The sequence below is a fragment of the Anopheles maculipalpis genome, chromosome 2RL (genome assembly GCF_943734695.1).
Source record: "Anopheles maculipalpis chromosome 2RL, idAnoMacuDA_375_x, whole genome shotgun sequence".
NCBI lineage: Eukaryota > Metazoa > Arthropoda > Insecta > Diptera > Culicidae > Anopheles > Anopheles maculipalpis.
The window spans coordinates 22,108,115-22,124,030 of record NC_064871.1 but is presented as its reverse complement, the minus strand read 5'-3'; the positions used below and the strand labels follow the sequence as shown (position 1 = coordinate 22,124,030).

The 15,916-nt window shown below is 44.4% G+C and overlaps 6 protein-coding genes across 7 annotated transcripts in view; 3 read left to right on the top strand and 3 right to left on the bottom strand.

Annotated features, from left to right (window-relative positions):
- Window positions 1-15,916, top strand: part of LOC126557604 (protein arginine N-methyltransferase 1) — a 724,795-nt gene that overhangs the window by 534,547 nt on the left and 174,332 nt on the right. The window lies entirely within an intron of this gene.
- Window positions 1-15,916, bottom strand: part of LOC126558812 (uncharacterized) — a 174,066-nt gene that overhangs the window by 123,818 nt on the left and 34,332 nt on the right. The gene's annotated exons all lie outside the window — the stretch shown is intronic.
- LOC126558592 (60S acidic ribosomal protein P0) overlaps window positions 1-15,916 on the top strand; it is a 321,090-nt gene that overhangs the window by 291,741 nt on the left and 13,433 nt on the right. The window lies entirely within an intron of this gene.
- Window positions 129-969, bottom strand: LOC126558861 (protein SET). Its single transcript, XM_050214939.1, has 2 exons — window positions 537-969; window positions 129-470 (listed from the first exon to the last, which is right to left on the bottom strand). The coding sequence occupies exons 1-2, from the start codon at window positions 952-954 to the stop codon at window positions 130-132; spliced, it is 759 nt and encodes a 252-aa protein (XP_050070896.1). The 5' UTR covers window positions 955-969; the 3' UTR covers window position 129.
- On the top strand, window positions 1,692-7,734 carry LOC126557912 (eukaryotic translation initiation factor 2 subunit 3-like). Its single transcript, XM_050213825.1, has 4 exons — window positions 1,692-1,835; window positions 2,266-2,440; window positions 6,468-7,578; window positions 7,656-7,734. Exons 1-4 carry the CDS (start codon window positions 1,758-1,760, stop codon window positions 7,714-7,716), a joined length of 1,425 nt encoding a protein of 474 aa, XP_050069782.1. The 5' UTR covers window positions 1,692-1,757; the 3' UTR covers window positions 7,717-7,734.
- LOC126557375 (uncharacterized) lies at window positions 9,685-11,884 on the bottom strand. Its single transcript, XM_050213121.1, has 4 exons — window positions 11,752-11,884; window positions 11,505-11,658; window positions 10,335-11,427; window positions 9,685-10,253 (listed from the first exon to the last, which is right to left on the bottom strand). The coding sequence occupies exons 1-4, from the start codon at window positions 11,871-11,873 to the stop codon at window positions 9,685-9,687; spliced, it is 1,938 nt and encodes a 645-aa protein (XP_050069078.1). The 5' UTR covers window positions 11,874-11,884.

The following is a 15,916-nucleotide window of genomic DNA, read 5'->3' as shown; positions in this document are numbered from 1 at the left end:
AAAAGATACAACAGCGTGTACATGTAAATTATTTGATTTGTCTCCACCGAAAACAGGAATTATGCTTTTCTGTTTCCTGGTTGAATGGGGGATTTTTTTTTTCGTTTCATATGCAATCTGAGACCACGTCTAAGATGTCTTTTCCTCTTCATCTTCCACCTCATCTACCTCCTCCTCATCCCCTTCTTCCCCAAACTCTTCGTCACCACCCTCCCCATCTTCGTCGTCTTCCGGTTCGACTTCGATATCCGGCACCAGATAGTACTGTAACGGGTTCGGCCACAGATCATCCTTGATCAGCTCGGCAATGTCATCGTTGATGGGATCATTATTATCGGTAAACCAATCGAAAAAGGTTCTATTTTCCAGGCCCCGCTTCCGGCGGTTACTATCCATCTTCTTGGGCAGCACTTTAGTCAGATCGTGGTCCGGTTTCCACTTGATCGCAGTGCTCGTCGAGGAAGGACTTTCTGTGCATCAGAAAAAAAAAATTATCAAAATGTACTTTTCAACGAATGTTGGTTGCCAACTCTTACCTCCATTCGAGCCCAACTTAAACTCCTTGGTGAGTACCAAATTTTCGAAGAATGGATTTTCCTCGAAATGGAACAAAATTCGGTATCCGCTCTTGATGTCTTCAAACTCTTCCACCTCCAGCTTCTCGAGGTACTGTAGGCAATCCTCTTCCTCCTGCTCCAGAATGCTGGATATTTGTGGGTGATTCATAATAGCCGTCATCCAGAAGGTGGGAATACGCTTGATGTACTCGTTCCGCTTCTGGTACAGCGGCTTCCGTTTCTCGTTGTACTTCTGTTCTACCTTCAGAATTTCCTCACTTGCTTGCTCGTTTAGGGCATCGATGTCATTCTGGCAACTGTCCACCGCCTCCAGTGCCTCCGGCTCATCGATCAGTGCGTCTGCCGTTTTCTTCGCTTTCTTAGCCGTCGAAGCCATCGCGACCGGTACGCAGATGGAAAAAGGGGACGATTTAAGTGAAGCGCTTCTTAACGCAGCTTCCCCAGCAAAACAAATAGCGCCAAGCACCTTTGCCGCGCGCTCACACAAACACTCACACACAACACAAGGGTAGCCACCGGCGTTTCAACAAAGCGCACAGCCACAGGCTTGCTAATTTGCTACCAGGAGTCTTCTGGAATGTTGTCCTTCGCAGCCAGTAATCTACCGCTGCTCGTTGTTGTGCTTTTTTAGCTGAGATAAGGTTTGTTAGTAGATAATTTCTGTTGCTTATCCCTTCCAACAATTATGCTTTTTCACGGCGTGACGTTTCGTGAGCGACTTTTGGTATGCAAAAGAAAAACCGGTACAAATTATGCGATCGGTTTAGAAGGTATATTTCGTTACTCTATGTAACGGTACTAAAAACGTAGATCCGTTGCGTGTTGCTTTGTATTGTTGTTGTTGTGCTACTAATTATGCTACTAATGTATCGAAATTGTGTTTATTTAAACAACAAAAATGAACTTTTGTTCGTTAACGATTTCCTAATGAACAAAATCACTTACAAGCCGCATTTTTTATCCTTTCCATAAAAGCCTTTTCAGGTACGCAGCCCATCGGAGAGCTTAGTTTGACAGTGGATTATGTTCTGTACTAAAACACACTGCCACACAAACACCAATGTAAACCCGAACTGCTTGTCAATCGAAGCGTGTGTGTGCCTGTAGTTTTCGGTTTGTTAGCTGCACTCTTGGAATTTGATCATTCAGGAAAGAAACGTGTGAAAATATACGAATAAAATGTCCTCCGGTGATCAGCAAATGTCCACCGCCACTACAGGGCAACCGCATTTACAGCAGCAGGACCTCTCGAAGTTGGTAAGATCCGATGAAAGTGGTTTCCATTAACTTCCAAAAGGATAGTTCAGCCTGTCTGCATCTTTACCCTTACCTGCAAAGATGCCAACAAGACGGTTTCTCATTACGCTGCTTTTGTCATACTTTTTGGCATAAAGACAATAATGTGCCGATTTACAGCAAAATTTTTGATCAACAACTAAATTGATCATTGGGCCGGTTGATAGTATTTCGATAAGAATTCTGTTTACTTGTGCTGATGCAATGGGGCCCATCAGCGACCCATTTCTAGGTTATGGTTTCAATTGTCCGGTGTTCGCAATTATTGACAGTCGCCTGGTCCTGAACATCCACCTATAGTACCTCAATGTTCTTAAAATGTATCTTAAGCTTAGCAACTATCAGTAACATTCTCTTGTATCCTGTGGAAAATTGGATGGTTTATTTTTAGGATATTACCAAGCTAACGCCACTATCGCCGGAAGTTATATCCCGACAGGCTACAATTAACATTGGCACCATCGGCCATGTCGCGCACGGTAAATCGACCGTCGTGAAAGCCATCTCAGGCGTGCAGACTGTTCGTTTTAAGAACGAACTGGAGCGCAACATTACGATTAAACTGGGTAAGTAACGCAAGCTTTACCACTGTTAGTAAGTATTTAATTCTCTACATATATCCTGCTATGTCTCTTAGTCACTCTGTGTCAATGAGTTAGTCGGATTTTTTTTCTAACCGATGGGCTCATCGTTTATAACATGAATTTTACCGTGGGTTGACGGAAACATATTGCTGATGGATGCTTGTTTTATTTGTTTAATTTAGTCTTTATTTTCTGTTTGCTTTCTGTCTTGCTATCATAAGTTCGCATTAATTAGTGAAATACATATCATCGTCTTGCGTTGTATAGTATTGGCTGTGGTCTAATAATTCCCCCATGCATGTTAACCAATTTGGCAGTTGGTATAGCATGACGGGTACCATTTAAAAATACCTCCCGAAATAAAATATGTTTGTGTGCCACTCCTGAGTATCTAATATCGAGGAAGTAGTGTAAAAGCGTGTAATTTCGATGTGCGTGCGTCCGCGGTGAGATGAGAGAAAGCAAGAGAAAATACAGACACAGATAGTCATTGCTCTATATGAAAGGTATTTCTTGCTTAAGTATGTCTGTTAGTTACTGAGCAATAGCACTTCCCAAAAATTACATTCATTTAAGTTGACATGTATCTATAATTTTCTGTATTTTCTCACTCTCCCTCTATTTCTCTCCATCTCGCCACGCGCTACACATATGCACATCTACCTGCGCTTTCGTGCACTATTCCTTCGGGCGTGTCGTCGCGTACCAGAGTCTCTGTCGAGGAGTTTTATCGAAACGTTGAACAATGATCCAAAAGAAATGGAAAGTTATATGGAAAAGATACACAAGCAGTACAAATCACCTTACAGCCACACGACAATCCATGACGGCAGTAGTAGGGAAACACCCACCGCAAGCAGGAAACGAAAGCTCTCTAACGTCACGAACGGGCTGGACGAAAGTCCCACGTGTTCCGGTGATGCGCATCGTATGAAGCAGGCAAAGATTTTCGATTTTTTTCATCTTTCATCACCGGAATGCTCTCCCCCAGCGTGTAGGATCCGAACGACACAGCGTTCAAAGTCTGATACGGCTGAACCGCCACCATCAGTTGTCTTGTGCCAACCGCTTGACGGCACGGCGAAGAAACGGCTATCCCTTCAGGTTTGCTCCATCAAGCAAGAGCTATTGACTGACGACGAAAGTACGGTCATAATTTCGTCGCCTTGTAATAACAACGGACCAATTAACTCCACCGTTCCGATAGTGAGGGTTAAAGACGAAGAGACGACAAGTTCCCTTACGCCGACACCAAAAAGCGTCAGCAGCAGCACTAATTTAAGCAAATCAAAGGCAATTAAGGAAGAGAAAGATTCACCAACGATCAATGCAAAGCCTGCCGGTAAATGGAAAAAGCACAAAAAATCTAGCATCAGCAAAATCCGTTCAAAAAGGTTAAGAAAGAGAACCGTAACCGTAAAAAATGAACGTACCAGAATCGGCAAAATAAGCAAATCAAGCGAAGCAACAAATGAGAAGCCCGTTTTATCGCCATACGTCGCATATAAAAAGGAACAGTGTGCGGAAAGTCCAAAAACACCGGTAGCGAAAACAAACAGAACTCCCAAACCGACGAAAAATTCATCGTCAATCGTTGCAAAGTCGCCGTACAACAAAAGCAAATCTAGTTCCGGCGAAAGTGGTACAAAGCAAAAAAGGAAGTCAAGCACCGCGACAGCAGAAAAGGAATACACCGTTGAAGCGATCGAGGATATTCAACGGGTGGGAAATTTGCCAGTTTTTTGCGTGAAATGGTTAGGGTACTCAAGCAACCAGAACACCTGGGAACCGTTAAGCAACGTCAGCAGCTGCCTAATGTTGGACAGCTATCTGACCGATCAGTTAACCCATTGGCAATATTGGGTAGAGCGCATACAGCATAAGATAAAGCAAGATAGCGAATATTTAGCGACCTTAGAAACACATGCGACCGGTGGCAAAACGGCAAAAGAAATACTGCTCGAGCATAAGCAGTACGACTGGAATGTGCTGCGGGCCGATCTGATACTAATGTCCAAACTGTGGATGAACCGTCAGCGCGACAAATGCGTCTGGGCACGCATCGTCCAGAACATGTGCCGAGAGTTGTCGTTTGTCAAGCGCCGTGATCAGCTGGAACAGTTGCGCCGGTTCGAACACCATATCAATGTGCACGAACCGACGCTTCGCATTGTGGTGGAGAATGAGGAAGATCTCGATGCACCACCGAACAACTTCATCTACCTGCGGGCGAACATATCCGCCGAAGGGATCTCCATACCGAACGATCCACCCGTCGGATGCGAGTGCAATCCGTGCACCAGTCGGAGCAACTGCTGTGGCAAACTGTCCGAAGGCCGGTTTGCGTACAGCGTCAAGAAGCGACTCTTGCTGCAGCCCGGTGCACCCATCTTTGAGTGCAACAAAAAGTGTGCCTGCGGTCCGGACTGTTTGAACCGGGTGGTACAGAATGGAGGCAAGTGTAATCTAACACTGTTCAAAACGTCGAACGGGCGGGGCTGGGGCGTACGGACAAATGCGGTCATTTACGAGGGACAATACATTTCCGAGTACTGCGGCGAGGTGATATCGTACGATGAGGCGGAAAAGCGGGGCCGGGAATATGATGCCGTTGGTAGGACGTACCTGTTCGATTTGGATTTCAACGATTCCGACAATCCGTACACACTGGATGCCGCCCGGTACGGTAATGTGACGCGCTTTTTTAACCATTCGTGCGATCCCAACTGTGGCATCTGGTCGGTGTGGATCGACTGTCTCGATCCTTATCTGCCACGGTTGGCATTTTTTGCCCTGCGGCGCATTGAAATTGGGGAAGAGCTTACGTTCAACTATCACGCACAGATCACAACAAACAATGTGTCCAATGGGGAACCGTTGGACGGTAGCAGCAACAACGGCGGAAGTGATGGAAAGAAAGCAAGTACGGCGGAACCGAACGGAACAGATGCATCATCCAGTAACACTACCACCAGCATCAATGGCAATGCTACTAGTGTTCGAAATACCAAAGGCGTTACTGAGTGCCGTTGTGGAAGTGCAAATTGTCGAAAATTTATCTTCTAAAACGGAAGTGGTAAAGTGCTTAGTTTCTGTCGTAGCTATATAAGTATTGAATGAATTAGTATTGAATAAATGGAAATACTCTTTTAACCACCAACTATACATGTGGTTTTAATGAAGGAATTGTCTTCGTTGGTAGCAAAATATTATTTTTAAATGTTTATTTGCGCCCAAAATGCATGCCTTTTGTACTTCAATGAGCGATAATTAAGACGTTATATTTCGATATGGTCGTCGAGGTCGATTTTCTCAGCGTTTTGAACTGGACAATCATAATTATGTTTCCACTCACCGCTTTCCATGCCTTCCTGGTGATCGAATACAATGTGTTGATAAAAGCGAATCCCAGTCCTTTCAAGGATTCGAATCCATGTTTTGTCATTCACCTGACGTCGAGCTAGAATAGTAATAATCAGTGATCTAAATAATTATATTAGATCCTCCATCTATTCTGCTAATAAAATTTTATATGACGCATTTTCCGATCAACAGCCTAAAATTTAAGAAATACTTTCACCGGGTTAGCCTCCCCGATTAAATACCGCAGTTCGAAGGCAAAATGAATCCTATAAAAAAACAATTATTCCAGCCCAGGCATCCTAATCGAAAAATGGTTCCCAATCAAACCCTAGTCGGATCGGATTGGATCCAATCGTTTCACTCTCTCTCTCTCTCTCTCTCTCTCTCTCTCTCTCTCTCTCTCTCTCTCTCTTGGGAGTTTTCTGAGAACCGTTTTTGTGTTGTGGTAGCATCCCATCTGAATCATTCCGGCATACCTAGAGCTGCTGGCAAACAAGAAGTTAGAAATGGCTGACCCTAACCTTCTTCAATTTATTTTGCCGAAGAAAGTAATTTTCCAGCTAATATACCTCTCTCTCTATATATTTTCGCTATTAGAATTTATAAAGATGTGTCATTAATTATACTGTTTTTTTCCACGCTTCAGGTTATGCTAACGCGAAGATCTACAAGTGTGACAATCCAAAATGCCTCCGACCGACGTGCTTCACGTCCGGCGGTTCCAGCAAGGACGATAGCTTCCCCTGCTACCGGCCGGCCTGTACCGGACGCTTCCAACTGGTACGCCATGTCAGCTTTGTCGATTGCCCCGGTCACGACATCCTTATGGCAACCATGTTGAACGGTGCCGCCGTCATGGACGCGGCCCTTTTGCTGATTGCGGGCAACGAATCCTGTCCGCAGCCTCAAACGTCGGAGCATTTGGCCGCCATTGAGATCATGAAGCTGAAGCACATCATCATCCTGCAGAACAAGATCGATCTGGTGAAGGATACGCAGGCGAAGGAGCAGTACGAACAGATCGTAAAGTTCGTGCAGGGCACGGTGGCGGAAGGTGCCCCCATCATTCCGATTTCCGCCCAGCTTAAGTACAACATTGAGGTGCTGTGCGAGTACATCACGAAGAAGATTCCCATTCCGCCGCGTAACTTTATCGATGCGCCGCGCCTGATCGTGATCCGTTCGTTCGACGTAAACAAACCGGGATGCGAGGTGAACGATCTGAAGGGTGGCGTTGCTGGTGGTTCGATCCTGCAGGGTGTGCTGAAGGTTGGCCAGGAGATCGAGGTACGTCCGGGGTTGGTGAGCAAGGATGCGGAGGGCCGGTTGACGTGTAAACCGATCTTCTCGAAGATTGTTTCGCTGTACACCGAACAAAACGAGCTGCAGTTTGCTGTGCCCGGTGGTCTGATCGGTGTCGGTACCAAGATCGAACCGACGCTTTGTCGTGCGGATCGTTTGGTGGGTCAAGTGTTGGGTGCGGTCGGTGCATTGCCCAACATCTTCATCGAACTGGAAGTATCGTACTATCTGCTGAAACGTTTGCTGGGTGTCCGTACCGAAGGTGACAAGAAGGGTGCCAAGGTGCAGAAGCTTGTTCGGCATGAAATGTTGCTCGTCAACATTGGTTCGCTCAGTACCGGTGGTCGCGTCGTTGCAACACGTGCTGATTTGGCCAAGATCGCCCTCACGAATCCGGTGTGTACGGAGAAGAACGAAAAGATTGCGCTCAGTCGACGTGTGGAGAACCATTGGCGGTAAGTTGGTCGCAAAACGAGGTGTATTTCTAAACAGGCTTGTTACAATTATTTCTCTTCTTTTGAATCTTGTACAGTTTGATTGGATGGGGACAGATTCGCGGCGGTACCGTCATTGAGCCACTGAAGGAAAACTAAAGCAAAGTAAAAGAAAACAAAAACCGCGCCGTTTTCCAGACATTACACAATTTAGATCGATAATCCATTTTTCAACGGCAGAAACTCACCGGAACCGCAGCGACAGGAAGGAATGTTTGGGTCGGGTAGGATAGTGTTATTTTGTTTTTGTATTAGTCGAAGTCAACCGCTCCCGGTTCTACCGATAGACCTGGAAACACCCATGGAGTGGAACATTTCCATCGGCTGTACCACCGATGCAAATGATGATCGGTCAACTTCATCAACGATGAGTATAGTTGATACAGGAAAGGTCATTCAATTTACGAGGCTGCTGCCAATCCGACGACCAGATCAAGAATTGTGGTACCTTTACCAAACGCGCAGCAGGATTGTGTTATGTGGGGTCAGTTGGGAATGGGCACGGACGAAGGAAAGGAAAAACCACGTCAGAAAATATACATACTCCCAGAAAATCAAGCCAATCAAGTTTAGCTACCTATTTGTCTTTAGCCTGAAGCTGAAACTTTCAACGATTACTTCATCAATGGAACCAAATTTCTTTCCAGCCAGTATTATTTTCAGTTCTACGAACAGGAAAAAGTTTGTTTCCTGTTGTTTCATCCATAGTCACATGGATTGACGCAAAAATTCGAAATATGATACACATGTTCCTTAGACATCGCCAGAGCTTCTGCTAACTCCGTCAATGTTGTGTTCCGGTTATCCAAAACCATTTTAGGAAACTGTTTAACTATTTTTTGCTCTTAATTCTAACAACCGCTTTCGGATGACCACTGCATTTTGCATCAGCTGTGTCGCTACGGCCACTTTTAAACTCATAAAACAAATACTTAATGTTTGTAGATCATTGTGCAGAGTCCGAGTGAGACTTATCAAGACCGGGTTGTCCAAAACTGCTTTCGGATATTGCATCAGGAACAATCTTAACACGTGCTAACAGAAATTATAGAAGAACGTGTTGCGTTTTATTCATTCGTTTCTTTCTCTCTTCAAACCATTTTGTTGGTTGCCAAATATGTTTAACAAACCATTACAGCTCTCAATTAAGTTAAATTCAATTTATCGTCGCTCTTTTTGCATAAATAATATTTGATTCGTGGTATCAAAGCTGGGACGCGTTTGACGCAGATTAATCTTGTACTCGTACAAACTAAATGCCTTACATTATCCCTTGTCATGAACTTTTTGAATTTAAGTCTCCTGATCAACTAAACTAGTATTTGAAACAAAAGATTCTTCTTATGACACTCCTAGACGTGTCCCCTCGCTGTGCAACTTATCCTAACTAACAAAGACAAGATTCACATCTATATATACTTTAAGCTTTGCTACCGCATACAATGATGATGTTCGCAAAGACACACAGCAAGGATGAGTAAACATCCTTGCTTGTCTGTCACGTGCACTGCGCACAGCTCTTCTCAGTATTACAAACATTTCATACATTAGCGGGGGGATGGATAGTGAGATTCTTGAACATCCTACCACCTGCAAATCGACGGTCGTTGGCGCCGGTTGTTGCAGGGAATCGATTTATTCGATCCACGAATAATTTTTAAATGTATATATCAAAACACTAATACGAGTAATATTAATACCGCGTTCTCCTGCACATATAAGGTAGGTGTATTTACAAGGAAGCCTTATCCGTGTACCGAAAAGGAAGCGTAGCAAATGAGGATTCGGCTGAGGTTTTTTTTTTAGGTGAGGAGGGCCTAGAAGAGCTGTTATAACAACAGCCAGCCGACCACTTCCGATCAGTCAATAAGGACATATGGCGTAGTACAGTACACGTGTCCTGCTAAATGGGAAGTAGGCATCGTTACAGTTTACCTCCACCATATACACCAGCACAATCAAAACGCAGTAAAAGTCTGGGATAACAACATTCATTCAGGACACAGGCACAACAACAACGAAAAGAAAATCAAAGCTCGTCAGGCGGCGGTGGCCCCTTCATTGCCCTCAATGGTCGTCCTTGCAGTAGCAAAATTTGCGCATCTCCGGATCCCGATCGTAAATGCAGTTGGCCTGTTCGGCGTACTTGTTGATGCGCGAAATATCACCCAGCTTCACCCTGTATCGATTGTTGGCCCGGTCGTGTAGTACGCTCGCTTCATAGATCGCTTTGCTAGGATTGGTAACGAGCTTCACCTGGTACATGTCGTGCGGTACGCGTATCGCGTCGGACGAAAAATCGCCAAGAAATCCGTCCGTGTCGCGATTCTGCTTGAAACGTACCAATCCTTCGTGCGGTTGCAAACGGGCTGCCCATCGAATTTCGTCTAGCGTAAGTAACGCACAGATGCCTCGATGTCGCTCGGTGTGGTGATTGATCGTATCAACGATGGTTTTCGCAGAACGGAACACTTCCTCCGATGAGGTCGTATCGTTAATCGGTTGCCAGTTTAAGCAAGCACACCAGTGTGGCTCGATATAAGCATCCGCACACGACCGATTCTGGGGTATGACGTCAAACAGCGAGATGGCACGTGATACGGTTGGTTTTTGTTTGGCTTTGAGCGTTTGAAGAGCTGTGGGGGAATGGAGATAATAAACGGAAACGATAGTAGAAAGTTGTAGAAAAAAAATGGGTTACGACCAGCGTCACTTACTTAAGATATCTTGTAGTGTTTCATGGATATCAAACGGTGTTACGAGTCGATCGAGATTCTGGCGGAAATTGTCATACTGCTCCTTGTAGTGCGTTTTGAACCAGTCGGGAAAGGCGAAACTAAAGAATGGCAATCGTTCTTCCTGCTTACCCTGCAGCGTATTGCGCACCTCGGCAAAACGGTTTCCATGGTCAGACATCACCACCAGTATCGTACTATTCAGCACACCTGACTTTTTCAATTCCACCAACCAGTTGGTCAAATCCGTATCGGCTACACCGATCAAATTGATTGAATCATGGGATAGTTCTCCATGGAAACTGAACACAAAGCGCGGTTTACTGGGATGATAGTTTGTCATAAAGTCGTGCGTATAGTCCAGCATCACCTTATGGCGCGCTTTTGCCCCAATGCACAACCGCTTGTAGTAGCTCAAGTACGCCTCAATCGCCAGGTAGTACGTGCGCATGTAGTGATCAGTTGGTTGCTCGTCGAACCCATTCAACCGATAGGAAAACGTGCCTATGTTCGGTACGTCCTCATTGAACGCCGTCACGTAGCCATACTTCTCGTACTCCTGCCAGATCATTGGATACACATTCACGTACTCAGTGTTCTTCATACGGCGCCTTGTATCGGGCAGCTCTAGCTCAGTGAACCCGGTCAGCAGTGGGATCAGCGCCTGCGGTGTCCCATCGCCAACAATGTTATACCCCTGCAGTACATCCGCTCCGAGAATTTTTGTGAGGTATTTGTGAGCCTTCGGCAGCTTACGTTGAAATGCGTTGCGGCTGAGCGAATCAAACCCAAGCATCAGCACGTTCAGAGCCGATTCCTTGTTCCAGCTGGGCCGTGCCCGTATCTGTTCATCCTGCCGGATACCTATCAGCAAGCCTTGCCACCGTTCGGTACGGCTGTCCGTCCAACACTTGGCACGCACGAAGTCACTGCCCTGCAGTGTGTAGCTGCCTGATGTACGTGTCGTCTCTCCGAACGATAGCTTAAAATCGCTCTTCCGCAGGATGTCTGCATAGTCACAGGTAATTTTACCCTTTTCCTTGATAACCTCTGGCTTTACATTACAAACCGATTTCTGCAACGTAAACCAAAAGGATTTGAAAATGTGTATGTGCTCAACGTAAAAAAAAAAATTCTCCAACACGTGCGTACCTCACATGCGACCCAGTCTTGGAGTTCGCTTCCACACTCGATGGGTTGTTCGTCCTTCAAAAAGCTCAACATTTCCGGCGAGTCCACCGGTAAACTTGGCATCTTGCAAGCACCCTGGTTGGCAAGCGATTTAATCGATTCTTCGATCAGGACTCTAAAATTGGAGAAAGCGATGAATAAAAAATTAGCTTCAAAATCCGCTGAGTTCAAAATTAGCTGAGTTTTAACTACTCAAAAACTTGCTTACAGTTTTTCCCTGTTATCTCCATAATCCTCGCCATTGAAGTAGTGATCGAGCAGCAAATAAACGACACCGATCGTCAGCAGAAAGAGCAGATTTCTTCGCGTAAACTTTCGACACTGGTACATGATGCGACGTGGTGGGACGCGGTCCTGGTCCGTTTCGAGTGTCCAAATCTGTTAAATCATCGGGTTAAGTTCGTTCAACGAAGTATTCTTTCCATACGCGGCTCGTACATTCGTACCAAGTTCAGCATATTTCTAGAAACGAAAGAATTTTAATCAGTTAGCATTTCGGGAGACAAAATAGCTTCAAGACAGTGAGTTCTTTGAAGTAAAGACAAATATGAATCATGCCATTCTGAAACAAACTACGTCGCCCAATGACGTCGGCCTGAGTTTGAAATGCTGTTTACAGAGTTTCATTGCATTTTTACTGCGTGGCCTTCTAGCCGGGGGCTGTCGTTAAAATATGTTTGCTTTTGGTTGGATTTTATCTGTGTACATACGGCAGCGGCCTAATCGCTTCAGAAAAACCACTGCATTTGAATAGTGTAAAAAGATGTAGTTTAAGTCGCACTGAATCGTAGAGTTTGTTAATGGATTATTTTAAAAGCGACTTTGAGTTATGCTGATTCTTGGTTTTACTTATGCCTTTACAAACTTATTAAGCTGAATAAAGATCCCAGCTTGGTTAGATAGTTCGGTAAAGCAAACAACGTGATCGTACAATGCAATCAATTGTTTGATAACTGTTATGATCAACTTTTGTTGATCACATATTTCACACACACCAAGTTTCGTAGAACTGCTCGACGTGTCGATCTTACGTCTGGCTTTAAGCATATTTTACGTGCTGCTACTCTTTATCGGAATGGCCGGACATTGTTGCGACGGCATCTGGGACTACGCATCGACGACAATATTTGTTTAACCAGATTTCCCAGCACACATTTTATCTTTGCTTCTTTCGTTTGACCCTTCAGTTTGATAACCAACCGGGTTAGATCTTTGTTCCTTTATTGTAGGCATTCTTCTTATGGAGGACACGATTGCAGACGATAGTTGCTAATACATAAATTAAGCCCTATCTGCTATCCGATCATCCACAAGGCGTTCTCTTGGATATCCAAGTGTAACTGATCGAAACAATAAATAGCAATAATCTAATAACTATCCAAAACATGTAGTAATTCGCAATAATGCTAATAAAACACGAATTCGCGTAATACTTCTCCACCGTTTTGAATGCCATCAACAAGCCAATCGGCCTAGAACGGAGAACACTACTAGAGCTTGCATGCAAAATGATTCCCGGTGATTAGTTTGTTCATGGCCAATCTCATCGTCGGTGCCGGTATGGGCAGCGTTCGCATGAAACTCTGCTGTCGATCACGTGCTTCACGATCATGTGCGTCCGCGTGCCCGCCTTTCGCGTCATTCGCACAAAAAGCATACAATGGCAGCAGTCGTAATAGAAGATCTATTCTGAGGACGCCCCTTTCCCGGTGTGGTCAACTGTTATGTTTGTCATGTCATTCACTAATTGTGTTGTGTTCGCTGCCATTTAATATCATCAATTGTGATCGCGGACATGCGTTTCGTTTAACGCGACTCTTTCGGCAAAGGGCCATCGATATCGCAGAGCCGAAACTAGATCGAGTGGAACTTTGTTTGATATGTTATCAGCAAATAACTCTAAAACAAAGGAATTGCTGAAACAAATGAGCACTTTCAAAACAAAAGCCGCTGGAACCGGTAAATACCGTGCATACAATAAAAATAAAAAGTACTTCCCATGCGGGTTCTTGTATCGCCCAGGTAAAAAAGTTCCATAATTCCATAAGTCCCATAATGTTCTCGGTGATGGTGAATAGGTGTGCACAGAGAATGTGAACCTGCGGGTTGGGCTCCTTTTGGACTATCGCCCCTATGGTATACCGGCTTTATAATTGGGTAATAATTATCGCCACAAATGAAAACATTCGCGTCGATAGTCGACTGCGCCGTCTTTCCGTTCCACAACACTGAGAAGAAGAGGTGCCAATTTGTTGCTTCCGAACATTCGGCACCAGCTGATTATATTCGCCGGGTTTGGTTTGCTTCATCGTTCGCGCTATATGTGGCACGTTGCCAAAACGCACGTACACATAACAAAACTAAAATGAGGACAACACAACTGAGTACGGCGTCATATTGAACTTGTTCGTGTAAGTAGTACCGCAGAGAACGCAAAACCAAAATATCCCACACTGCAAGCAAACCAGGATGAGCAAGTCATGACGACGACACACCACACTCACCGAACGACGGAAACATGTCCTTCTGTTCTAGCCGAAACTTCTTCGAAGCCTTTTTGTACCCACTTTATCCCCTTTTTTAATGGAGCAGCTTTTCTGCTTGGGGGATTGGGTGCTTGTAAGAATCCTTTCCTGCCGGTGTTTGTAGAATGTCTGCAGTTGCCACTCCGGTTACTTGCTCACTGTCACAGGGTTTCGCAAGGACTGACGACGTTATGAAAATAATCGATATCCTTTCACACTGCCGATTCGGCATGTTGGTTGTGTTGTAGCGTTACCACGATTGCTATGGTTAGGGGGATGTATTGTATTCTCCTAGTAACCAGTGCAAAAAAACACCCCAGCATTACATAAGGACATCAGTTGAAGTAGTTGGTGGTCGTCAAACAGGTGCCTCCCTAGCGGGCTAGTTTTACAGCAGCGTTACCGACTGGGATAGGTCCTTGTCCCAGGTTGAATGTCTTTGCAACATAATTTGGATTGGATTTACTTCGTAAAGTAATTCTGAATCCTTTTTATTAACAACTCTGTAAGAAGTAGCGCCATTTCGCTTCCGTGCGAAAAAGTTCCCTCACAACTCACAAACCCAGCAGAACCTGCAAGCTTTTTTTTTGTTGAAGTTGCAATTTTTGTTTACTCAAATGTAATACGCATGTAACTATTTCTGGCTCCAACGTTTTTAACGCACCTTTTTTTGGTATCACTTTGCACATTTCACGAAACACTCCCGGAACGCTGTTGTTTTCGACAGAAAAATCGATTGCTGCTATGTTTTTTCGTTCCGATTGTTTTTCATAAAGCAAAACTTTATTCACTACTCGTTACCACCGCAAGCAGAGATGCAAGCGCATGCTGTCGGTCGCTTCATATACGCACCCGTAGCATCTACTGGTTTGGATGCTAATGCCGAGGTGTGCGTAGTAGAATATATCGTCTCGCGTGCAAAAAAAAAAACGGTCGAAAAATCATTGAGCAGTGGCGGGAAGTGTTGCTGCATTGTGAGTACAACTAGTACTGTAGTGGGGTCATAATTAAGCATAAGAGGCCATTCGGGAAATTTTTTTTATTTATACATATTTTTTTACACAATAATACAAACTAATTCAACCGTGTCTAATCGTAGCAAAATATCGGAAACATGTGGTAATGAAACTCCTCCCATTCTTATCACGATATATCAATAAATTCAGTTGACAAAATGTGAAACTCGAAATTTAATACATCACTCGAATATTTATCATCAATTCCATTTTTACAAAGAAAATATATACAAAGAAATTAAATGTCCACTCATGCATATCCCGTGCGCTCTCCGTCAATTCGACCCCCTCCCCTGCCTTCCTTTAGCAAAGCTGAAAGAGAGTCTTACCGTGGGTTTCGTTGTAATTCGCGATTCCGAGGAAATATGTAGGTAGACCACCACTCGATTTGTTGGCATTACACGATTTTTTTCTCCTCTTTTCGGTACAGCAAAAGATCCGTTAACCTCATCACACACAGAACAGCACTCTCCAAACTACTCAGCTCTTTGGGAGCGATTTCTAAAAATATACATATTTGCCGAATGTAGCGGGTCTTGTTCCGAAGGGGTATGCAAATTTTCAAACACTTCGTCGCCTGGCAGCGTTCCCTCAAAACCCCGGATTGTGTGGATTTCATTCAAGTTCATTGGCACACCACTACTAATAATTTAAGTTGCGCGATCGTGTTGTGGTTGAAACATGAGTTTGAATGCAGCTAGCTTGTTATTGAACAAATCTTATGGAGTGGATGGATAAATAGATTTACCTCGTTTCAATACCCAATACCTTCTCCAATGTCTGTCGTTTTTTCAGATCAGATCAGATCGTCGCTGGAGTATTGTTCGGTGAT